Genomic DNA, 25,117 nt, shown 5'->3' on the forward strand with positions numbered 1-25,117 from the left:
ACAGATGGTCACCCTGCATTCGACAGCACCTTCCAAACCTGTGACCTCCAGCACCTAGAAGAAGAGCATGAGGTGTATGGGAACACCACCATCTGCAAGTTCTCCTCCAAGCCACATACTACCCTGACTTGCATCTATGTCCTTCGCTATATCACTGGGTCAAAACCCTAAAACAACCCTAACTGGCACTCTGGGTGTACCTACATTGTCTACAGCGGTTCAAGAAAGTGACTAAAGGACAATTAGGAATGGGTAATAAATGCTGATGTTGCCAGCAAGGCCGACATCCCATGAATGAATATTGAAAAAAGTGTGGCTAACACAGTGTCAATGCAGCCAATCAAACGGCTAGTAATTTGTATTGGGGCAACCCTGATTTGGAGTTTGTGAGCACTCAGGCCAGCAAAAAAGATGGCGGCAGCTTCAGACTGTGCCTGTACGTTCGTGCCAGCATCAAAGATGGTGCGCGGATGACACGCCAGCAACAAACATGGCGGCGACTGGCTTTGCCATTTTGATCCCCCGACTGCCCGTCTCAAACATGGCGGCGATCCAAGGCGCCCCAATGACGGAAAGGCGGTAAATGGAAGGCGCTTGTTTTTGTTTTTATTCGCAGCGTGAGAGCGGCCGCCGTGCAGCTGGGCCGGCAGGAGGGCAACGGAGATGATCCACGAGCTGCTGCTGGCTCTGAGCGGGTACCCGGGCAGCATCTTCAGCTGGAACAAGCGCAGCGGCCTGCAGGTGAGCGGAGAGCCTGCAGCACCATGGCAACCGAGAGGCCTGGCTTTATCCTCAGAGAGAGAAAAATACCATTGCACATCTAACTGCTCCTCAGGAATTTCTGTCTTAACCACCCTGAGGGAGCAGAGGCTATTCTGATCATCGTTAACAGCCCAACACTTACCCCAACAGTGATTAAAAATCTGCCCCCCCTTCCCCGGACCTGCCCCCCACCCACCCCCCGGACCTCCCCCCCCCCCACCCCCCGGACCTGCCCCCCCCCCCACCCCCCGGACCTGCCCCCCCACCCCAAGCCCAACACCCCCCCCCCCCCCCCGCACGTGCCACCCCCCTCCCCACCCTGGACGTGCCCCCCTCCTTTCCCCGGACGTGCCCTCCCCCCCACCCCCCTCCTTTCCCCGGACGTGCCCTCCCCCCCACCCCCCTCCTTTCCCCGGACGTGCCCTCCCCCCCACCCCCCTCCTTTCCCCGGACGTGCCCTCCCCCCCACCCCCCTCCTTTCCCCGGACGTGCCCTCCCGGCCCCCCCCGCCCCCAGCATTTGCCCCCCCTCCTCTCAGGACCTGCCCTCCCCTTCCCCCTCTCCCTCCCCACCTTCACCGGACCTGCCCACTATGCGCCTACCTGGAATTGCCATCTCCCCCCCCCTTAGAACGTGTTCCCCCCTTCCAGACCAGAACTCTCCACTCACCTGATGAAGGGGCAAACCCCGAAAGCTTGTGGGTTTACTATCAAATAAACAGGTTGGACTTTAACCCGGTGTTGTGAGACTTCTTACTGTGTTTACCCCAGTCCAACGCTGACATCTCCACATTTGTGAGCTTTGTGCATCATTCAGAGCTATTAATTTTGATGTCTGCGCTACACAAGCTTTAATCTTGGTCATATGTTATAGGCCTTGAGAAGTAAGTGACTTAATCTTTCTCTTTAATGCAAACCAATTTGAGCATTCTCTGTTAATGGGATAAGTTGCCGTAACAGTGTTGTTTTTAAAACAGAAAATGCTTGAAAATATCGGGAGGACTGACAGCATCTGATGGGAGAGAATAGAGCCAAGACTTTGAGTCTGGATGATCCTACATCAGTACTCAGACTCAACATCTCCCCACAGATGCTGTCAAACCTGCTGAGATTTTCCAGCATTTTCTGTTTTTGTTTCAGATTCCAGCATCCGCAGTATTTTTCTTTTATCTCCATATTGTCTCTGTTCTAGGTATCCCAGGATCTGCCGTTTCTTCATCCCAGTGAGACAAGTGTTTTAAATCGGCTGTGCAAGTTAGGCACTGACTATATTCGCTTTACAGAGTTCATCGAACAATACACAGGACATGTGCAACAGCAGGTAGGTTCTGTGCTGAGAGGGCTTCCTCTCGCCCTTTGCTTTGCCCTTCTGAAGACTCTGACGCTTATGATAAACTTCACAACGACTGCTGTTTATTCACGTGAGTCTGAATAACGATTGTCAGCAGGATGTGTGAAAGCTGGAAGGCATCAAAATCAATCTCATTCCCTTTCCTACATGACCCCTTTAAGTGCATAAGGAACCTTTGGGTTTGGTTTGATTTATTATTGTCACGTATTAGCATACAGTGAAAAGTATTGTTTCTTGCACGTTATACAGACAAAGCATAGCGTTCATAGAGAAGGAAAGGGGAGAGTGCAGAATATAGTGTTACAGTCATAGTTAGAGTGTAGAGAAAGCTCTGTTTAATATATGATAGGCCCATTCAAAAGTCTGACAGCAGCAGAAGAGAAGTGTTCTTGAGCCGGTTGGTGCGTGAGCTCAGACTTTTGTATCTTTTTCTGGTGGAAGAGAGAATGTCCTGGGTGTGTGGGGTCCTTGATTATGCTGGCTGCTTTTCCGAGGCAGCAGGAAGTGTGGACAAGAGTCGATGGATGGGAGGCTGGTTTGCAGGATGGACTGGGCTTCGTTCATGATCCTTTGTAGTTTCTTGATGTCTTGGGCAGAGTAGGAACCGTACCAAGCTGTAATGCATCCGGAAAGGATGCTTTATATGATGCATCTGTAAAAAATGGTGAGAGTTGTAGCGGACATGCCAAGTTTCCTCAGCCTCCTGAGAAACTAGAGGAGTTGGTGAGCTTTCTTAATTGCAGCATCAGCGTGGAGGGACCAGGACAGTTTGTTGGTGATCTGAATACCTAGAAACTTGAAGCTCTCGACCATTTCCACTTCGTCCCCATTGATGTAGACAGGGACGTGTCCTCCACTACACTTCTTGAAGTCGATGGCAATCTCCTTCGTTTTCTTCTGACATTGAGGGACAGATTATTGTTGATGCACCAGTTCACCAGATTCTCTAGCTCTTTCCTGTACTCCAGTCTCTTCTGTTATTCTTGTAATAGCTTAGGAACAGGAGCCAGCAATGTTTTGCTTTCCTCATCTAGGGGGTGCTGAGACAGATTGTAGGTGCAGATCTGGTGAGATTAACTACCTAAGGCTGACTGGATTTAATTGGCACTCTCCTGACCTGAATAGTTGAGCTCCTCTGGCTGGCTGAGACATCAGAGCAACTGACATCAGAGTGATGGTATTGGGCAGTATTGTTATTGTGGTAACATGGCCCCTTTAAGGAGAGATCCTTTGTGGACCACGTGATCAGAGTGGAGGCATGGGAAGTCGGATCAATCAGGAGTGAGGATGGGGGTCCTAGGTCTGGGAGGACCTCAGTTGGAGCCAGGGAGAAGAAGGGAGTATACCTGTGTATCTGTCAGACCCTTTGAGTGTAAATAGTTATTATAGCTTAATAAAACCTTCTTGTTGGAGCCACATTGAGTCATCTCCAGTTATTTCAGTTGTAACATGCAAAATAAGAGTTAAGTTTTGAAGCTTATGCAATGTAATCCTCGAAGCTAAGCACAGATAAAATGCCATTGTGTCCAATCTTATTGTGGCTCTTTAACCGGAGTTGGCTCGTCTCATTCCCCTTCTCCTATCTCCGTACTTTTTCTTTTCAGAATACTTATCTAATTTCCATTTAAATGATGTTGAGGTTACATCAATAGCCACTTGTGATCTAAAGAAAATCTGTGCTCGTGAGAAAGCATTTCTTTTAAATATCCCCTTCTCATTCTGGGGATGATGTTCAATTTGATCCCTTATTATCGATATAAATAATCCATCTCTATTCATCCTTGAAAAACCTTTTTATAGTGTTGACCCTGTTTTAATCTTGCTTCTTCCGGAGTCTAAAGCCTTAATATTTCAAGCTACTCTTCATAAACATAACAGAAGATTAAATGGAATAAGCAGCAGAGACCATTTGACCCATTGATTCCACGCTAGCATTCAAGTTTCGTGGCATCAGTGTTCATTGCCCTTTTCTTGTGATATTCCTGCATGCCCAGAATGGCATCCATTATTCCAATCAATCGCTTCCCCAGTGTCTTGGTACAACTTCAGCATTAGTTCCTTACTTTAACATTGCCTGGGGAGGCAATGGTCCAGTGGTATTATTGCTGGACTGTTAATCCAGAAACTCACCTAATGTCCTGGGGACTCGGGTTCAAAACCCACATGGCAGATGGTGGAATTTAAGAACATAAGAACTAGGAGCAGGAATCTGGCCCCTTGAACCTGCACCACCATCAACAAGATCATGGCTGGTCTTTTTGTGGACTCAGCATCACTTACCCGCCCACTCACCATAACCCTTAATTCCTTCAAAAATCTATCCATTGTTGTGTTAAAAACATTCAACGAGGGAGCCTCAACTATTTCACTGGGCAGGGAATTCCACAGATTCACAACCCTTTGGGTGAAGAAGTTCCAGTACAACTCGGTTTATCTGGAATTAAGAACCTACTGATGACCATGAAACCATTGTTGATTGTCGGGAAAAGCCCATCTGGTTCGCTAATGTCTTTTAGGGAAGGAAATCTGCCGTCCTTACCCGCTCTGGCCTACATGTGACTCCAGAGCCACAGCAATGTGGTTGACACTCAACTGCCCTCTGAAATGGCCAAGTGAGACACTCAGTTGTATCAAGAAAGTAGCTCACCACCACCTTCTCAAGGGCAACTAGGGGTGGGCAAAAATACTGGCCAGCCAGCGATGCCCCTGTCCCACAAATGAATAACAAAAAAAAATTCACTGTTTCTATTTCGAGACCACATCAGACCCTTTTTACACCTTTCTGTATTTCATCTTCGTCACTCTGTTTTTCATTTAATCTTTCTCTTGGCAAGATCTTCTGAACTTATTATTAGAGACAAAAAACTCCGGTGTTATTCAGAAATCCATTAGCTATTATGTCAGCAGCATTATTATAGAGACATAGGAGTTATTACGAGTTCTGCATTATAAGTGATGAGATTCTAATGAAATTCATTTTAGGCATTGGCTTCATGTTTAGAATTAAACAACAAGATTGTAAAGGGTAAATTATGGTATACGCAGTCAGCAAATTCAACTGTTGCCAATTATTTTATAACATTGCGTTATGGATGACACATTCTGAGATGAGGCATTTAAATAGCAGAAAGTGGATGCGCTCGTGCGGATTTCCTAACTTTGTAATTGGCACAATAAATAGAAGCTCCGTTGTGTATGGCAGAGAAACATTTGAACACAGTAGGAAGGAAAAATGTGGGCATTTTTAGATAATGTACAAACAGGCCACTCAACCCAACCCATCCATTGTCTCTGTCAACACTTCCCTCTGCCTCGGCAAAGCAGCCAGCATAATTAAGGACCCCACGCACCCCGACAATTCTCTCTTCCACCTTCTTCCAAGAGGAAAAAGATCCAAAAGTCTGAGGTCACTTACAGACCGACTCAAGAACAGCTTCTTCCCTGCTGCTGTCAGACTTTTGAATGGACTTACCTTGCATTAAGTTGATCTTACTCTACGTCCTAGCTATGACTGTTTCCTTCTGTATGAATGGTATGTTTTGTCTGTATAGCGCACAAGAAAAAATACTTTTCACTATGTTAACATGTGACAATAAGTCAAATCATAACCCTAGCTATAACTGTAACACCACATTCTGCACTCTCTCTCCTTCTCTATTAATAGTATGCTTTGATTGTATAGCGCACAAGAAACAATACTTTTCACTATGTTAATACATGTGACAGTAATAAAACAAATCAAATCAAACCATGTCGGCTTTTACCCTCGATAGGATAAAGTGGTTCCAGCCACATTTCCCACATCCTTTTTACCCCTTTCCCTTCCTCCAATCTAATCTTGCACTGATTTCTCTCATGCGCTGAGTCTTGTGTTACAGGAGTGCCACCCTTCCCAGCAGGGCCAGGCCGGACTACATGGGATTTATCTTCGAGCCTTTTGTACTGGACTAGATTCCATGCTGCAGCCCTACAGACAGTCTCTACTTGATCTCGAGCAGGAGGTAATGAACTGTCCTCTCTCAGCCTGCATGGTAATGTTGTGAGAATACTCAATATGAGATGTTTAAACTACTTCACTATAACTTGCAGGGGGGAAAAAAAACTCAGTGTTAATAATATTTCAAAAAAAGGATGTCAGGTTTGATCAAATGTGGGCAATTGAACTGTGGGAGAACAGCCAGCAATGCAACAAAAACACAAAATGCTGGAAAATCTCAGCAAGTCAGGCAGCATCTAAGGAGAGAGAATAGAGCCAATGTTTCGAGTCAGGATAACCCTTCATCAGGGTCATCCAAAACGTTAACATCTGTGGAGAGAGAATAGAGCTAACACATTGAGCCTGGATGACTGGTCTTCCACGCTCGCAATGTTGATTCTATTCTCTCCCCTCAGATGCTGTCAGACCTGCTGATATTTTCCAGCATTTTCTGTTTTTGTTTCAGACTCCAGTATCTGCAGTCATTTGCTTTTAACCAGCAATAGAATGCTGCTTTCTTTGTTTTCTCAATCTGAAGCCTGGTCTGATGCTTCCAGTGGCTGGTAAAGATCCTGAGGTGCTACTTAAAGAACAGCATGGCGATCTACTGGTGTCCTGGCCAACATTCTACCTCAACCAACATCACTCAGTTTCAAAACATATGGCATGCTTTTAGGTGCCTGAACATATGAAGATGACAACAGGCAAATAGCAGTGGGATGCCTCACATCCTTTAAAAAGTACCTGGATGAGTACTTGGCATGCCATAATATTCAAGGCCATGGGCCAAGTGCTGGCAAGTGCGATTAGGTGGGCAGGTCATAGAGTCTTATAGCATGGAAACTAGCCCTTTGGCCCAACACATCCATGCCGCCTTTTTTTTTAACCCATATCCCTCTATACCCATCTTACCCATGTAACTTTTTAAAAGACAAAATTGTACCTGCCTCTACTACTACCTTTGGCAGCTCGTTCCAGACACTCACCACCCTCTCTCTGAAAAAATTGCCCCTCTGGACCCTTCTGTATCTCTCCCCTTTCGCCTTAAACCCATGCCCTCTAGTTTTAGACTCCACTACCTTTGGGAAAAGATGTTGACTATCAATTTGTGCATCAGTGCAGACTCAATAGGCCAAAGAGCCTCTTCTGCACTGTAGGATTCTGTGTTCTATCGTGCCTGTCGCATACAGTCACAGTGAAATGGGGAACCCCCAATGTTCCTAACCACCGGTAATCTGCAAGATGCCAATTCAGGGAATGAGAGAACATGGGGAATTTCCCCCTCTGACCTCCAAATGTGATTAAAAGCAGTGACCATGAACCATGTGTCCAATGCCCTTCTGTACTTCAAAGGAGATAAGCTGGTACAGAAAGCAATAACTTGCATTTAGAAAGTGTTTTTCCCAAGTTCACCAACTCCGAACATTCTAAAACTCTTCATAACCAAGAAAGTATTTTTCACATGTTGTTGTTGTTTCTCTTCCCACACTTGAAGGTGCACAAGGCAGACTTTCATCTGTTTCTGTGCCAGTAATTCCTTGGAACAGGTTGCTAGTCTGTCGCCAAACATTTGGAGCTTGAGAGGTGTCAAGGGTGACTGATCAGGAGCCCCTCCTGCTCTTGCTGTCTGCAATTGCCATGTATTGGAACAATTATGTAGGTTGATAATCAACCGGTTGGCTGTACTGCGAATGCACTTTCCTTGGCCATTAAGTCCTGGTGTGGGACTCAAATCCAGAGCTTATGGCTCAGAGGCAGGGACACTACTGGGCAGCACCATGGCACAATGGTTAGTACTGCTGCCTCACAGTGCCAGGGATCCGGGTTCGATTCCAGCCACCAGTCACTGTGCAGAGTTTGCACATTCTGTCTGTGTCTGTGTGGATTTCCTTCGGGTGCTCCGGTTTCCTCCCACACCCCAAAGATATGCAGGTCAGGTTCATTGGCCATGCTAAATTCTCCCTCAGTGTTGGGGGATTAGCAGGGTAAATACATGGGGTTACGGGATAGGGCCTGGGTAGGATTGATGTTGGTGCGGAGATGTGATGGGACGAATGGCCGCCTTCTGCACTGCAGGGTTTTATATGATTCTGTTTCTCACTACTGCTCATGGAAACATGCTGTGCATAATAAGCACAGCACAGTGACACAGTGGTTAGCAAAATTGCCTCACAGCGCCAGGGCCCTGGGTTCAATTCTGGCCTCAGGTGATTGTCTGTGCGGAGTTTGCACGTTCTTCCCGTGTTTGTCTGGGACAGTAAGGAATAACTTAGTGACCCTAAACCACCTTTAGGTTAGCACTGCTGCCTCACAGCTCATCTTTGGACTGTGGGAGGAAAGCGGAGCACCGAGAGGAAACCCTTGCAGACTTGGGGAGAACATGCAAACCCCACATAGACAGTGACCCGAGGCTGGAATCGAACTCAGGTCCTTGGAGCTGTGAGACAGCAGTGCTATCCACTGTGCCACCGTACCTCCTGCATGGCAAAGTTTCCTGTAGACAAAGAACTGAGTATTGATGTTTTGTAAGCATTTTCGTAAAGAATTCTAATGTGCATGTAAGATATTATAATTCTTTTTGTATCTATTTACAGTTCTTGGCAGACCCACACCTCTCCATCTCTCATGTCAACTACTCCTTGGACCAGGTAAGCCTGTATCGTACGTTCAAGCTGGTCCAGTAGTGAAATGTGACTGAATGGCCTTTACCTCTAGCAATAAGGCAAGCTTCCTGACTGGACTGTCTGTAAACCAAGGGCAGTGGACTGGGCACTTGGCTAGGGACACAGGAATTACTAAGAGGCCATTCAGCCCCTTGAGCCGGTTCTGGAGAATCCTCAAGTATCGTGTGGAAGACTTTAATATAATGTTATTCTGATCAGGACTTACTAATAAAGAAATATTTATTCTACTTCCGCAATGTATTCCAGGATGGGCAGCATGGTGACACAGTAGTTAGCACTGCTGCCAGGGACCAGGGTTCGATTCCCAACCTTAGGTCACTGCCTGTACGGAGTTTGCACATTCTCCTCTGTCTGCGTGAGTTTACTCCGGGTGCTCCGGTTTCCTCCCACACTCCAAAGAAGTCCAGGTTAGGTGGTTTGGCCATGCTAAATTAACCCTTTGTGTCAGGGGACTAGCTAGGGCAAATGCACGGGGCTGTGGCCGGTGCAGACTCGATGGGTCGAATGGCCTCCTTCCGTACTGTAGGCTTCTTTGATAGTTGTTTCTGAAGAATATTCCAGAATTGTAGCCCTTTTCTATAAGGGATTGGGCTGAGACTGTCCAATCTTATTTTGTATCTGATATTTGCAGATAATTGCAATAGGAACTATTAACCCTGTCAGGCTAGGCAGGTTTACTGAGACAAGATGTCCTGATACAATATTGACTTCTCTTCATTACCTAACAGTTTATTTCTGTTCTCAGTTTCAGCTGCTGTTCCCATCTGTTATGGTAGTGGTTGAACAAATTAAATCTCAAAAGGTAAGTGCTGGTTTTAAGAGTGATATTTAGGACCTAAGTTGTCGCCTGGACGATTAGTGTTCGCAGAATAGACTGCCTGTCTTTCCCTTGTGGCACCTATTCCCTGGCATCAACTTGTCATCTTGGTATGGTTTTATGATTGCGAGGGCGTCGCTGGCTGGCCAGCATTTATTGCCCATCCCTAGTTGCCCTTGGAAGGCATTTGAGAGTCAACCACATTGCTGTGGCTCTAGAGTCACATGTAGGCCAGATCGGGTAAGAACAGCAGATTTCCTTCCCTAAAGGACATTAGTGACCCAGATGGGTTTTCCCAACAATCAACAATGGTTTCATGGTCATCAGTAGATTCTTAATTCCAGATATTTTTTATTGAATTCAAATTCCACCATCTGCTGTGGCGGGATTTGAACCTGGCTCCCCCAGAACATTAGCTGAGTTTCTGGATTGATCTAGCAATAATATCACTAGGCCGTTGCCTACGCTTAAGGGAAAATATATTGCCACCCCTTCACTGTTTTGAGTCAAAATCCTGGAATTCCCTCCCTAAGATTGCCGTAGAGCGGCAAGGTGGCACAGTGGTTAGCACTGCTGCCTCACAGTGCCAGGGACTCAGGTTCAATTCTGCCCTAGGTCACCGTCTGTGTGAAGTTTGCACCTTCTCCCCGTGTCTGCGTGGGTTTCCTCCGGGTGCTCCTATTTCCTCCCACACTCCAAAGATGTGCTGGTTAGATGGACTGGCCATGCTAAATTGCCCACTAGTGTCAGGGGGGTTAGCAGGATAAATACCTGGGGTTACGAGGATAGAGCCTGGGTGAGATTGCTGTTGGTGCAGACTCGATGGACCTCCTTCTGCGCTGCAGGGATTCTAGAATTCTATGATTCTAACAGCACTGTGGGTGTACCAACACATTGACAGCCTTGTGTACCATCCGAAAGATGTATTGCAGCAACCCACCTAGGCTTCTTCAACGGCACCTTCCAAACCTGCAACCTCTATCACCTAGAAGGACAAGGGCAACAGGTGAATGGAAATGCCACCACCTTCTAGCTCCCCTCGAAGCTACATACCGTCCCAACTTGGAAATACATCAGCCGTTCCTTCACTGTCGCTGGGTCAAAATCCTGGAACTTGCTTCCTAACAGCACTGTGGGTGTACCCACACCATTTGGACTGCAACGGTTCAGGAAGGTAGCTGACCACTACCTGCTTGAGGGCAATTAGGGTTGGGCAATTAAATTTTGGCCTAGCCAGTGACACCCACGTTCCATGAATGAATTAAAAAACAAAATTCCTTTAAGAGGCTGGCATCTTGGGTGGACAATAAAGAACTTGTGTCCTATACCAGGGTAAATGTACGGGGTTACAATGAGAGGCGGGGGTGTGGGCCTGGGAAACATGCTCTGTTAAAGAGTCAGTGCAGACCTGATGGGCCGGATGGCCTCCTTCTGCACTGTAGGAATTCTGAGTAAGAGCAGAGGAGTGCTCTCCAGAGTTCTTGCTAGGGTGGTGCAGTGGCACAATGGTTGGCACTGCTGCCTCACAGCGCCAGGGACCCAAGTTCGATTCCTGGCTTGGGTCACTGCCTGTGCAGAGTCTGCACGTTCTCCCTGTCTCTGTGTGGGTTTCCTCTGAAAGATGTGCTGGTTAGGTGCATTGGCCATGCTAAATTCTCCCTCAGTGAACCTGAACAGGCACCTGAGCATAGCGAGTGGGGAATTTTCACAGTAACTTCAATGCAGTGTTAATGTAAGCCTACTTGTGACACTAATAAAAGTTTAAGCTTTAAAACTTTAATAATTATCTCTCCATCAACTTTAAAGTTTATTTATTAGTCACAAGTAAGGCTTACATTAACACTGCAATGAAGTTACTGTGAAATTCCCCTAGTCGCAACAGTCTAGCGTCTGTTCGGGTCAATGCACCTAACCAGCACGTCTTTCAGACTATGGGAGGAAACCGGAGCACCCTGAGGAAACCCACACAGACATGGGGAGAGCGTGCAGACTCCACACAGACAGTGACCCAAGCTGGAAATTAAACCTGGGTCCCTGGCGCTGTGAGGCAGCAGTGCTGACCACTGTGCCACCACACTGCTCTAGCAAGAACTTTGGGGAGCGCTCCTCCGCTGTTACTTAGAATTCCTACAGTGCAGAAGGAGGCTGTTTGGCCTATCAGGTCTGCACTGACTCTCCGACAGAGCCGTAATCAAACCTGGATCCCTGGCAGCCCACTTCAAACCCGGGTCCCTGGCGCTGTGAAGCAGCAGTGCTAACCACTGTGGTATATTAGTATAAAGCAGACTGTTTGATCATTGTCACATTGTTGGTCTTGGGATATTGCTGTGTGCAAATTGGTTGCCATATTTCCCCCTCGTTACATCAGTGTAATTCTAAAAGAGTACTTCATTAACAGAAAAGCAATTCTAGATGTCCTGAGGTAGGGAAAAGTATTATGTAAATTCCAGTTCCTTTTTTTTGAACCGATTAAAGGAACATCTAAGATCATTCATTGTGGATTATTGAAGTTTTCCACTCTTGAAAAAAGATTGAACTGGCAGCTTGTGAGAAGTTACTGGGAGGGTTTGAGGAGTTGTAAATGGATGGATTTTTCTGCAGAGTACGTCATTTTAGAACTTGGGGAATAGTCTTGGAAAATTATATGGGCAATTCAGACAAAATGTCTTCTCTGGAGAGGCAGCCAGCATATAATTCGCACAAAACATCAGGGGAGTGAGTGAGAGATGAGAAACATTCATTTTCAAAAAGAATTTATGTTAAGTTTCTTCAATATGAAAGGCTTCATGGTTATTAAATATGATAAATGATATGGAGATATCAAAAAGAAATGAAATTCTATAAATCTTGTCTCCCAGACTATATCCCAACAAATTAATATTTAGTTCAAGGTCAAATACTCTTTGCCTGTTAAATTCTGGATAGAAGCATCCTCATTGCTATAAAGTTGACTTTTGCAGTTGTGCAGTTTTTCTCCTTGCCTCTAATTTAGTTTTAAAATAATAGAATTCCTCCAGTGCAGTATCAGACTGTGCTGACTCTCTCACAGAACACCTTACCCAGGCCCTATCCGCGCAACCCTCCATATTTACCCCACATCTACATATTGGGCAAAGCACCAAGGACCTGAGTTCAATTTCGGCCTCAGGTGGTGTGCAGAGGGTTAGCACTGCTGCTTTACAGTGCCAGGGACCTGGGTTCGAATCCAGCCTCGTGTCAGTGTGTGTGTGGTGTTTGCACATTCTCCCTGTGTCTGCATGGGTTTCCTCCAGACACTCTGGTTTCTTCCTACAGTTCCAAGATGTGCAGCTAAGGTAGATTGAACATGCTAAATTGCCCCTTTGTGTACCAAGATGTGCAGGTTAGAGGGATTAGCAGGGGAAATAAGTTTAGGTTTATTAATAGTGCCACATAGGCTTACATTAACACTGCAATGAAGTTACTGTGAAAATCCCCAAGTCGCTACGCTCTGGTTCCTGTTTGGGCACACCGAGGGAGAATTTTGAGCATGGCCAATGCACCTAACCAGCTTGCCTTTTGGACTGTGGGAAGAAACCGGAGCATCCGGAGGAAACCCACGCAGACACGGGGAGAACGTGCAAATTCCATGCAGACAGTGGCCGGAGACTGGAATCAAACCAGTGCTAATCACTGTGCTGCCCATAGGATTACGGAGATAGGGCCTGAGTAGGATGCTGTGTCGGAGAGTTGGTGCAGACTCAATGGGCCGAATTGCCTCCTGCACTGTAGGGATTCTATGAACATGCATAGATGATGATAGGATCAAGCTAAATATGATGTCTTAACCTTATGATGCTGATATTCAAAAGCTGTGCTGTTGTCATCAGAAGTGTTAGAAGAGGGCTGCTGTTCTCTGTGTAACCTAACAAGCGAAGGGTGGAAGGGAGAATTAAATGACATCTCTAAAAATGAAATGCAGTATTTTTATAGTAACATTAACTTTTGTGCAGTACTGTGATTTGATGGTTACTGAGGCGTTAGGTAGGTTGATTTTCACTATTCTTTCTTTTTCCACCTTAGATTCATGGCTGCCAGCTTCTGGAGACTGTTCACAAACACAGCTGTGGAGGACTTCCACCAGTGCGCAGTGCGTTGGAGAAGTAAGACAAGTGGCAGTTTATTGAGTCTGTTCCACAGGATTTCCCCTTATTGTGTAGCGTGTAACTTTTGAAGACAAAACATTATTGGTAAAATAATCACGGCAATACCCAGGGTCAACACGGTGGCACAATGGTTAGCACTGCTGCCTCACAACACCAGGGTCCTGGGTTCGATTCCTGGCCTCGGATGACTGTCTGTCTGTGTGGAGTTTGCATGTTCTCCCCGTGTCTGCATGGGTTTCCTCCAGGTGCTCCGGTTTCTCCCCAAGGTCCAAAAGACGTGGGTTAAGTGCTAAAGTGCCATGCTAAATTGTCCCTTAGTGTCCCGGGTTGTGTAGGTTAGAGAGGTAAATATGTGGTGTTGCGGGAGAGGGCCTGGATGAGATTGTGGTCGATGCAGACTGGGCTGAATGGCCTCCTCCTGCACAGTACGGTTTCTATGATTCTATGAAGTGTAGTCGCTGTTATAATAGCATCGGAAAAAGTTGCAAATATGTTGATGTGCAGTGGTTAAGAAGGTACATGTGAGAGAGTATAGAAACTAATACTGGGAGCTTAGGAAGGACACAAGGTACACTGAACGGAATGAAGATCGTAATGGTACTTATAGAGGGCCAAAAAGAATTGTTGGTTATAAGTTTTAGTATGATGATGAATTATTCTGTCCCAATACAGGATCCTCGCAGTGTGCCATGGTGTGATGTACAAGCAGTTGTCTGCCTGGATGTTGCATGGGCTATTGTTGGACAAGTATGAGGAGTTCTTCATCAAGCAGGGGCCTTCTTCTGGCAATGTTAGCACCCAGCCTGAGGAGGAAGAGGAGGAAGATTTGGGAATCAGAGGCTTGACTGGGAAGCAGCTTCGGGAACTTCAGGATCTGGTAAGGGCAGGAAGCACCAAGAGTAAAAATAACTCCAAACTATCTCAAGGGGCAATTAAGGATGGGCAACCTTCACACCCTCATTCTCAGAGTGAATATGACTTTCTTTCTTAACGGATTAATACTGTGTCAGGACCGCACTCAGAGGATTGTCACAGCAACACGTTGAGCAGAGCGTTTTAGAAGGAGGTAAGACATCTTTAAAGTTTTAGTGTTGCAATGACTATAGCCATGTAGCCTAAATTTTCAGACAAGTATTAAGACCATAAGATTTGGGAGCAGAATTTGGCCATTCGGCCCATCGAGTCTGCTCTGCTACTCAATCATGTGATGCTCACTTCCAATCTCCTGCCTTCTCCCCATGATCCCTGATCCCCTTTTTGATCAAGACCCTATCTATCTCTGCCTTAAAGACACTCAGTGACCCGGCCTCCACAGCCTTCTGCGGCAAAGAGTTCCACAGATTCACCACTCTCTGGCTGAAGAAATTCCTCCTCCTCTCTGTTTTAAAGGAGCTACTGAAAGTGCCTGCAAAGCTTGTGTGCAATCTGCATTAAAGGAATGTGTTCCTTCACGATCAGCTACTCGCAATATTACAGGAGTGTAAAGACTTCACCATGAGCAGAAACATTTTAACACAGAGGGTGGTTGGAATTCACTGCTCAAGTTGGTGGTGGAGGTAGAGACCCTAACCCCATTTAAAAAGTAAGAAGTCTCACAACACCAGGTTAAAGTCCAACAGGTTTATTTGGTAACACAAGCCTTCGGAGTGTTGCCCCTTCATCAGGTGAGTGGTGACTCACTCACTGATGAAGAAGCAGCACTCCAAAAGCTCGTGATAACAAATAAACCTATTGGACTTTAACCTGGTGTTGTGAGACTTCTTACAGTGCCCACCTCAGTCTAATGCCGGCATCTCCACATCAGATTTAAAAAGTATCTGGATTAGGTGCTGCAAATTGCATAGGCATGGGACATGAACAGGAAGATGGGTTTAGCTAGGGCACCTGGGTGTCGTTGGGTCGACATAGACAAGATGGGCCGAATGGCCCCTTTCTGTGCTGTATCATTTCTGTGGTTATCTTGCGAACTGTTTATAGTAGAAGGAAAATAATGTTGGAGAAATAATCTGCTTAGTAACCTAGTATTTGTTTCGAAGGGTATATCAGGGATATAGGGGCGGCACGGTGGTTAGCACTGCTGTCTCACAGCGCCAGGGACCCGTGTTCGATTCCCGGCTTGGGTCACTGTCTGTGTGGACTTTGCACGTTCTCTCCATGTCTTTGTGGGTTTCCTCCGGGTGCTCTGGTTTCCTCCCACAATCCAAAGATGCGCGGCTTAGGTGGATTAGTCATGTTAAATTGCCCCTTGGTGTCAGGGGGACTAGGTAGGGTAAATGTATGGACTTGCGGGGATGGGGTCTGTGTGGCATTGTGGTCAGTGCAGACTTGATGGGCCAAATAGCCTCCTTCTGTACCGTAGGATTCTATGATTCTAAGTTACCCCTTTGTGTCAGGGGGATTGGCTGGGGTAAATGTATGGGGTTAGGGCCTGGGTGGGATTGTGGTCGGTGCAGACTTGATGGGCCGAATGGCCCCCTTCTGCACTGTAGGGATTCTATGATCATTCTGTTTTGTATGGAACTTTCGTTAAGGATGGTTTGAATTCAGACTGGGTTGGTGCTGTGTTAGCGTCCAGATTTAAACAGATTCACAATTATTCACTTCAGCTGCTTTGCTTCACCCTGTCTGTCAGAATGTTTTGTATTATTACTTAAACTAAACGTGTCAGTGACGCTGACTTGGAGAAATTATTGGAACCGACCGTGTGAAAGAGCTGAATTAATCGATGCGGCTAAAGTGCCCCTAGGTTAATGACCATTTCACTGTTGATGTTCACTGAGCTTCCCTTGTGTCGCTCGGCTCCTTCGATCCTCTTACCCTTGCGTCACCATCTCTTCACCTCTGGGAGATGACTTGTCCTGAAGTGGGATGGAAAGGCCGTTGCGACTGCCAGGCACGAGGAGCTGGAGCAGTCTTGGGCCGAGTGCAAAGTGAGAATTGTCCAGTATTTTCCATGGAATTCTTGTCCCTGACCAAATTATACTTCAGTCACCAAAGTGGAAAAATGTTGCTTTCCTCCTCGGTGCCAGCATTTATCACTGCTCGCAAAAGAAAAAAATAGAAATGCTGGCATTAGGCAGTGTCTTTCATAACCTCAGGCTGTTTCACCATGCCGCAGAGACAATTAGTGATAATCTGTAATTCACCATTGCAGTGTGCCCAGTAAGACCATAAGACATAGGAGCAGAATTAGGCCACTCGGCCCATCGAGTCTGCTCCGCCATTCAATCATGGCTGATATTTTTCTCATCCCCAGTCTCCTGCCTTTTCCCCATAACCCCTGATCCCCTTATTAATCAAGAACCTATCTATCTCTGTCTTAAAGACACTCAATGACCTGGCCTCCACAGCCTTCTGCCGCAAAGAGATCCACAGATTCCCCACTCTCTGGCTGAAGAAATTCCTCCTCATCTCTGTTTTAAAGGATCGTCCCTTTAGCCTGAGGTTGTGCCCTCTGGTTCTAATTTTTCCCACTAGTGGAAACATCCTCTCCACTACTCTATCCAGGTGTCGCAATATCCTGTAAGTTTCAGTAAGAACCCCCCTCATCCTTCTAAACTCCAACAAGTACAGACCCAGAGTCCTCAACCGTTCCTCACACAACAAGCTCTTCATTCCAGGGATCTTTGTTGTGAACTTCCTCTGTATCCTTTCCAAGGCCAGCACATCCTTCCTTAAATACAGAGCCCAAAACTCACCTGAGTGGCTCACCTGACAAAGGGGCAAAGTCCCGAAAGCTCGTGGTGTTTGCTATCAAATAAGCCTGTTGGCCTTTAACCTGGTGTTGTGAAACTTCTTACTGTGTTCAAGTCTCAGTCTAGGGCTTCAGCACAAAACTCAAGGCTTTTGGCTAAGGTCATGCATCGGATCAAGCCCAATATGGGGTGCAATGCCTTAAATTGTCAGCTTGGATCTTGTTTGTGTCTCTCTCTCATGGGGACCATGAATTGAATTCAATTGGATCTTGAATTTGGAAGAAGCAAGGAATGGATTTGCCTGGTCCAATCTGAGCACTGGCTTTGTAACTTTTAAAGATGGAGTAAAAAAGATTTTAAAAAAGGCAAGGCTGACACATTGCACTGCTGAGGGAGTGCTGCACTGTCGGAGTTTATTTATTGATTTGTTAGTGTCACAAGTAGGCTTACATTAACACTGCAATGAAGTTACTGTGAAAATCCTCTAGCCGCCACACTCCGGTGCCTGTTTGGGTACACTAAGGGGCAATTTAGCACTGCCAATGCACCCTAACCAGCATGTTTTTCAGACTGTGGGAGGAAACCTGAGCATCCAAGAAGAAACCCACGCAGACACGGGGAGAATGTGCAGACTCCGCACAGTGACCCAAGCCGGGAATCGAACCCACGTCCCTAGCGCTGTGAGGCAGTAGTGCTAACCACTGTGCCACCGTGCCACCTGACCTGTTAAAACGAGGTCCCAACTGCCTGCTCGGATAGATATGAAAGATCCTAAAAAAAAAGAGCGGGTGGTGGGATGGCGGGGTGATTTCTGTCTGGTGTCCCGGCCAATATTTATCCCTCACACAGCATCCCAAATAAAACAGATTATCGGGTCATTATCGCATTGTGGTTTGTGGGAATTTGCGATGTGCAAATTGGGTGCTTTGTTTCTTGCGTTACAACAGTGACTACACTTTGTCCAAAAGCACTGAAAATCGCTATAAATAAGCAAGTCTTTCCTGTTTTAAGACCTGGGGGGCGGAATGGTGTCAGCGCACAGCAAGATCCCACAGGCAGAAGCGCACCTGATAATGCTTCTCATTGATGTGTATTCACCCTCCACAGAGAACAATTCCAGTGCAGTGACTGACATTTCGTAGGCATGTGCAATAGCACAGAATGATCCCACAAATTTCGGTGAATTAAGTACAGGCGGGGATTATTTGAGAGCAGAGTTTCAATGCTGTAGATGTTAGAGATCTGTGGAACTCCCTGCCCAGTGAAGCGGTTGAGGCTACCTCATTGAATGCTTCTAAGGTAAGGATAGATAGATTTTTGAACAGTAAAGGAATTCAGGGTTATGGTGAGCGGGCGACTAAGTGGAGCTGAGTCCACAAAAAGGTCACCATGATCTTATCGAATGGCGGAGCAGGCTCGAGATGGCCTGCTCCTAACTTTTAATTTCTTATGTTATTATGTTCTTATATCCCATGGCAAAATTCAAAGCGTCTCATTGCTGTGTACATTAAAGGCTGTCATGTTTTCCTACATATCAATAGTTGCAGAATAATTAGCAGTACATTACAGTATGTTGGGCTTATTCTGAGTGGGATAAAGGTCTTTCTCTGCATTACAGGAGTGAGAACCCTTCAGGCATACTTGCTAATTAGGAAGTGAATAATAAGAACCCAAAAGGTATAAATGCAAGTTCCCTCACTTCACAGGCCGTCACAGGAAAGTGGTCATGATAACTTGGTTTGTGTTTGGGGACAGTATTTGATTGGTTGAGCAATGATTTGCTTCATTATTGTTGCATGTATTAGCATACAGTGAAAAATATTGTTTCTAGTGTGCTACACAGACAGTGCCACGCTGCAGCCAGTGCTGACCGTTTTGTATCTTTCCGATAGCGGTTAATTGAAGAGGAGAACATGTTGGCCACGTCTCTGAAGCAGTTTTCACTGCGAGCAGAAATGCTGCCCTCATACATCCCTGTGAGGGTGGCAGAGAAGATCCTGTTTGTGGGGGAGTCCGTGCAGATGTTTGAGAACCAGAACGTGAATCACACTCGTGCAGGTGGGCCTCAGTGCTTGGATTCTGCCTGATCTTCATGGGAATGTTGGAGTAGGCCATTCAGCCCCTCGAGCCTGATCAGCCATTAAGTGTGATCGTAGGTGATCTGTGGCCTAACTCCATGTACCCGTCTATGGCTAGTATCCCTTAATAATGCCTCTGTCTACATCAATGGGGATGAAGTAAAAATGGTCAAGAGCTTCAAGTTTTTAAGTGTCCAGATCACCAACAAACTATTCTGGTCCCTCCATGCCAACACTATAGTTAAGAAAGCTCACCACTGCCTCTACTTTCTCAGGAGGGTAAGGAAATTTGGTATGTCCATTACGACTTTCACCAGCTTTTACAGATGCATTCTTTCTGGTTGTATCACAGCTTGGTATGGCTCCTGCTTCGTCCAAGACTGCAAGAAACTACAAAAGTTTGTGAACAAAGCTCAGTCTATCACTCAAACCAGCCTGTCATCCATTGAGGCTGTCTGCGCTGCCTCGGAAAAGCAGCCAGCATAATCAAAGACCTCACGAATCCTCTTCTTGGAAGAAGGTGGAAGAGATTCTCTCTTCTACCTTCTGCCATTGGGAAAAAGATGCAAAAGCTCAGGGTGCAGAGAAAGAACAACTTAATGTGAGCTAGGTTCATTCAAAAGTCTGATAGCAGCAGGGAAGAAGCTGTTCTTGAGATGGTTGGTACGTGTCCTCAGACTTTTGTATCTTCTTCCCGATGGAAGAAGATGGAAGAGAGAATGTCCAGGATGCGTAGGGTCCTTGGGTATGCTGGCGGCATTCCTGAGGCAGCGGGAAGTACAGACAGAGTCAATGGATGAGGGGCTGGTTTGTGTGATGAATCATAGAAATCACAGAAAGAATCATAGAAACTCTGCATTGCAGAAAGAGGCCATTCAGCCCATCGAGTCTTCACCAACCACAATCCCACCCAAGCCCTATTCCCATGTCCCCTACACATTTACCCACTAATCCCTCTAACCTACGCATCTCAGGGCACTAAGGAGCAATTTTAGAATGGCCAGTTAACCTAACCCCGGCATCTTCGTACTGTGGGAGGAAACCAGAGCACCCAGAGGAAACCCACACAGACATGAGGAGAATGTGCAAACTCTGCACAGACAGTGACCCAAGCCAGGAATCGAACCCAAGTCGCTGGAGCTGTGAAACAGCAGTGCTAACCACTGTGCTACCGTGTCGCCCAAAAATGGATTGGGTTGCATTCACAACCCTTTGTAGTTTCTTGCGGTCTTGAGCAGAGCAGGAGCCCATACCAAGCTGTGAATCCTCCAGAAAGAATGCTTTCTATGGTACATCTGTAAAATCCGTCTGTGAGCTTGCACCAAAACAATCCCACCCAGGCCCTATCATTGTAACCCCATATATTTACTCTACTGGTCCCCCTGACACCTAAGGGTCAATTTAGCATGGCCAATCAATCCACACATCTTTGGGAGGAAACTGGAGCACCCGGATGAAACCCATGCAAGCATGGGGGGAATGTGCAAACTCCACACAGACAGTGACTTGAGGCCAGGTCCCTGGAGCTGTGAGGCAGCAGTGCTAACCACTGTGCCACCCTAAGGGTGGTGGTATAGGGGTTGGATTTCCACTCATGAATTTGACTTGCAGACATTTTCCTAATCTTTGCAATAGATGATTGTTAAATTAAATTTCATATTTGCGAGTTGTGCTGTCAATACTTTGCTCCTTATCTACAAAGCCTGTTAACATGGGACATTGTATGTGTATTCAAAGAACAAAGAACAACACAGCACAGGAAACAGGCCCTTCGGCCCAACAAGCCCACAGTGCCATTTTAACATTCAGTGAGTGCCTCATTCGTCCTGCAGGGTCCATTCTAAAGAACCAGGAGGATACCTTTGCAGCGGAACTACACACACTTAAACAGCAGCCGCTTTTCAACCTCGTGGATTTTGAGAATCTGATTGATAGGATCAGGAGTACAGTGGCTGAGGTAAGAAAGGGGGAGAGCTTTGTGCAACTGGTGCAGTTGTGCATTATTCTTTCCGTAGCAGTGTACAGTCATACACGAGTCTGCTGACCTGTGCTGTGTTTGGTGCTAAACCCTACAGACCAACAATGTCTCTTATCCCCTTCCCACACTGTGCTGCAAGGTAACAGTAGGATTGGGGGGTGATTAAATTCCATGTTGGTGCAGACTCGATGGGTTGAAGGGTCTCTTCTGCACTATAGTGCTCTGTGATTCTGAAATAAAAGACAAAGATGCCTACAGCTTCTTACTGGAGATCTCCATACTCCAGTAGAATCGGTTACAGTTAATGCTCATCATTGTTATTCTGCTAGAGAGAGCGAGGCCTAGACCATCGATCCAGGCTCGGGGGCACAAAGATTCTGGAATTCCCAGCTTGGCAAACCTGACCTTTAAAAATGGCCACCTGCTGCTGGGATTTTTGTTCCGGGTCACCGGCCCGAATTAGGAATCTGGCCTTTTCCCCCCAGAATGAATGCAGGAGCTGCCGGATGCAGTGTCAGGCCGGGCAGAAGACCTGACTCGGAGCCCCGGGGCTTTGTTGATTTAAATTTTTATAAAGATGGAAACAAAAAACACCCCCCCATCCCACCCCAATGCTCTCCCCACACTCCTCCCACACCCCAACAATCGGGTTCGATTCTCGGCTTGGGTCTCTGTCTGTGTGGAGTTTGCATGTTCTTCCTGTGTCTGCGTGGGTTTCCTCCGGGGGCTCTGGTTTCCTCCCATACTCCAAAGATGTGTGGGTTACGTGGATTGGCCATGTTAAATTACCCCTTAGTGTCCGGGGGATTAGCAGGGTAAATATTTGGGGTTGTGGGAATAGGGCCTGGGTGGGCTTGTGGTTGGTGCAGACTTGATGGGCTGAATGGCCTCCTCCTGCACTGTAGGGATTTGTGCCTTCAGGAATTTTGGGATGGGCTGGAGGGAGACTGAGACTGCAGTTGGGTGACATTTTTAGAGTAACCATTGAGTTGTGTCTGCTCCTGTGGGACGTTACTTGAGTAACCCTGTATTTCTCATTCTGTATAACCAGCATCTCTGGAAGTTGATGGTGGAAGAGGCTGGTCTCCTGGGACAACTTAAGGTGAGACTGATCAATGGTCAACTATTCAGTTTGCCTGCGTTATTCTTAATTATGCTGCTTTTTAGCAGATCCTAAAACAATTACTGACTTTTCTGTCAGACTCCTGCTCAGATATGGGGCGAATGGGATCAAAGGTTATGGGGAGAAAGCAGGATTAGGCTATTGAGTTGGCTGATCACCCATGATCGTGATGAATGGCGGAGCAGGCTCAAAGGGCTGAAAGGCTCCCTCCTGCTCCTATCTTCTATGTTTCTATACAGCCCTATGTCTGCTGCATTTATTGTAAAACAGAAGGCTGGCGTATACTTGTGTATATGTATATAGTACCTCTTGTGACTTTAGGATGTCCCAAACTCTTCACGGTCATTTTTGAAATGTAGTCACGGTTGCAACGTGGGAAGCATGGTGGCAATTTGGGTACACAAGCTTCCACACTAACGGCTATGTGAGCATGAGCAGATAACCTAAGAACATAAGAACCAGGAGCAGGAGTGGGCCAGCTGGTCCCTCGAGCCTGCTCCGCCATTCAATAAGATCACAACTGATCTTTTTGTGGACTCAGCTCCACTTACCCGCCGGCTCACCATAACCCTTAATTCCTTTACTGTTCAAAAATCTATCCATCTTTGCCTTAAAAACATTCAATGAGGTAGCCTCAACTCCTTCACTGGGCGGGGAATTCCACAGATTCACAACCCTTTGTGTGAAGAAGTTCCTCCTCAACTCAGTTTCCTCTGGGCACTCTGGTTTCCTCCCAGACTCCAAATAGGTAATTGGCCATGCTAAATTGACCCTAGTGTCATGGGATCAGTAGGGTAAATATGAGGGGTTACAGGGATGGGGCCTGGGTGGGATTGTGGTTGGCGCAGACCTGATGGGCTGAATGGCCTCCTTCTGCACTGTGGGGATTCTACTATTTCTGCAGACATGACGCGATACAGACAAGAGCGGTACAGTAGCACAGCGATTAGCACTGCTGCTTCACAGCACCAGGGACCTGGGTTCGATTCCCGGCTTGGGTCACTGTCTGTGTGGAGTTTGCATGTTCTCCCCATGTCTGCGTGGGTTTCCGCTGGGTGCTCCAGTTTCCTCCCACGTTTCTGAAAGACGTGCTGGTTAGGATGCATTGACCCAAACAGGCCTTGGAGTGTGGCGACTAGGGGAATTTCACAATAACTTCATTGCAGTGTTAATGTAAGCCTACTTGTGACTAATAAATAAACTTTAACTTTAGGATTTCATTGTATATGAGATGAATTGGGTCTCTTAAATCACAAAGCAATCTTAATTCTATTCAGCATTAATAATATTAACAAAAGCTTGTCCTTTTGTTGGCACCAAATTTCCAATCCCATTTGTAGTTGGCTAGCAGAGGGAAGGAGAATGTTTGGCATTAAAACAAGCTACCCTGGAGTTGGAGCTGAGGGACATTCTGGGGGCAAAGTAACTTGAGTTTTACTCTGCATTCAGTTCACCTGGAAGTGCAGGATGCTGACACCTGCTGATGGGAATGGAAAGTACAGCATTTGCTCCTGGTACCAGGGTGCGTTCGCTTTTCTACATGGCAAGTTCATAAAAGATTAAAGAGTTTTTAAAAAGGGGGGAATTAGCTGTCCCTGCTTGTGAAGCTTTGATCTTGTTGAGATGCAAAGCCAGTGCCTGCAGTAATGCCCAGTACTTATTAATACTTAGAGTGGATGAAAATCTTCCACTACATTTACCCTGAATGTGATGTGTACCTCAAGGTTATATTTGCAGCTCTGGTGATGCTGAACCTTTAGGATTATATAAATGTGACGTATTGTTGATGAGTTTTTCTTCTGTGCACAAGCAGATAATTGTTTCCAAAAAAGATCTTGCAGTGTCAACACCACAATAGAAACTTTTCATTTCTCAATTAAGGAGCTTTTAACAATACAATAGACAGTCTCTCTTCCATCACTGTCTGAGTTTAACAGCCGCTGACACCCTTCATCCGTCTTATTGTTATCTCCAAGGTTTACCTTCCTTAGCACTCTCCTAGATACACGTTCCCCAACCTTATCCAGGGAACTGCTGCCCAGGTCCCAGCCCAAATAGGTCCTGCTGACATCGAAAAATAGAAACTAAAAGCAGGAGCAGGCATTCGGCCCTTCGACCCTGCTCTGCCATTCATTTTGATCATGGCTGTTCATCAATTTCAGTATCCCGATTTTTCCCCCCATATCCCTTGATCCCTTTAGCTTCAAGAGCTATATCTAAGTTCTTCTTGAAATCTCACAACATTTTGGTCTCAACTACTCTCTGTGGGAGTGAATTCCACACATTCACCATCCTCTGGGTGCAGAAATTTCCCCTCACTTCAGTTTTAAAAGGTTTACCCTTAGCCTCAAACTATGACCCCTAGTTCCGGACTCACTCACTCACTCTCTCTCTCTCTCTCTCTCTCTTCCCGTCCCCCCCGCCACCCTCCCCAAATCAGGAACATTCTTTCTGACGCTACCCTGCCTAACCCTGTTAGAATGTGTTTCTATGAGATCCCCTCTCACTCTTCTAAATGCCTGTGAATATA

The 25,117-nt window shown here is 46.3% G+C and overlaps 1 protein-coding gene across 1 annotated transcript in view; it reads left to right on the forward strand.

The window, feature by feature from the left end:
* The first annotated feature begins 551 nt into the window (after positions 1-551).
* Positions 552-25,117, forward strand: part of tubgcp4 (tubulin gamma complex component 4) — a 38,916-nt gene continuing 14,350 nt past the window's right edge. Inside the window, exons 1-10 of the mRNA XM_080215990.1 lie at positions 552-741; positions 1,954-2,082; positions 5,991-6,113; positions 8,683-8,736; positions 9,518-9,574; positions 13,631-13,710; positions 14,386-14,590; positions 19,301-19,466; positions 21,319-21,443; positions 22,516-22,566. Coding sequence (XP_080072116.1) covers positions 664-741; positions 1,954-2,082; positions 5,991-6,113; positions 8,683-8,736; positions 9,518-9,574; positions 13,631-13,710; positions 14,386-14,590; positions 19,301-19,466; positions 21,319-21,443; positions 22,516-22,566 — 1,068 coding nt within the window. The 5' untranslated portion in view covers positions 552-663. The remainder of the gene's footprint in view (positions 742-1,953; positions 2,083-5,990; positions 6,114-8,682; positions 8,737-9,517; positions 9,575-13,630; positions 13,711-14,385; positions 14,591-19,300; positions 19,467-21,318; positions 21,444-22,515; positions 22,567-25,117) is intronic.

The sequence above is a fragment of the Carcharhinus amblyrhynchos genome, chromosome 32 (assembly GCF_965287045.1).
Source record: "Carcharhinus amblyrhynchos chromosome 32, sCarAmb.v2.hapA, whole genome shotgun sequence".
NCBI classification, from domain to species: Eukaryota; Metazoa; Chordata; class Chondrichthyes; order Carcharhiniformes; family Carcharhinidae; genus Carcharhinus; species Carcharhinus amblyrhynchos.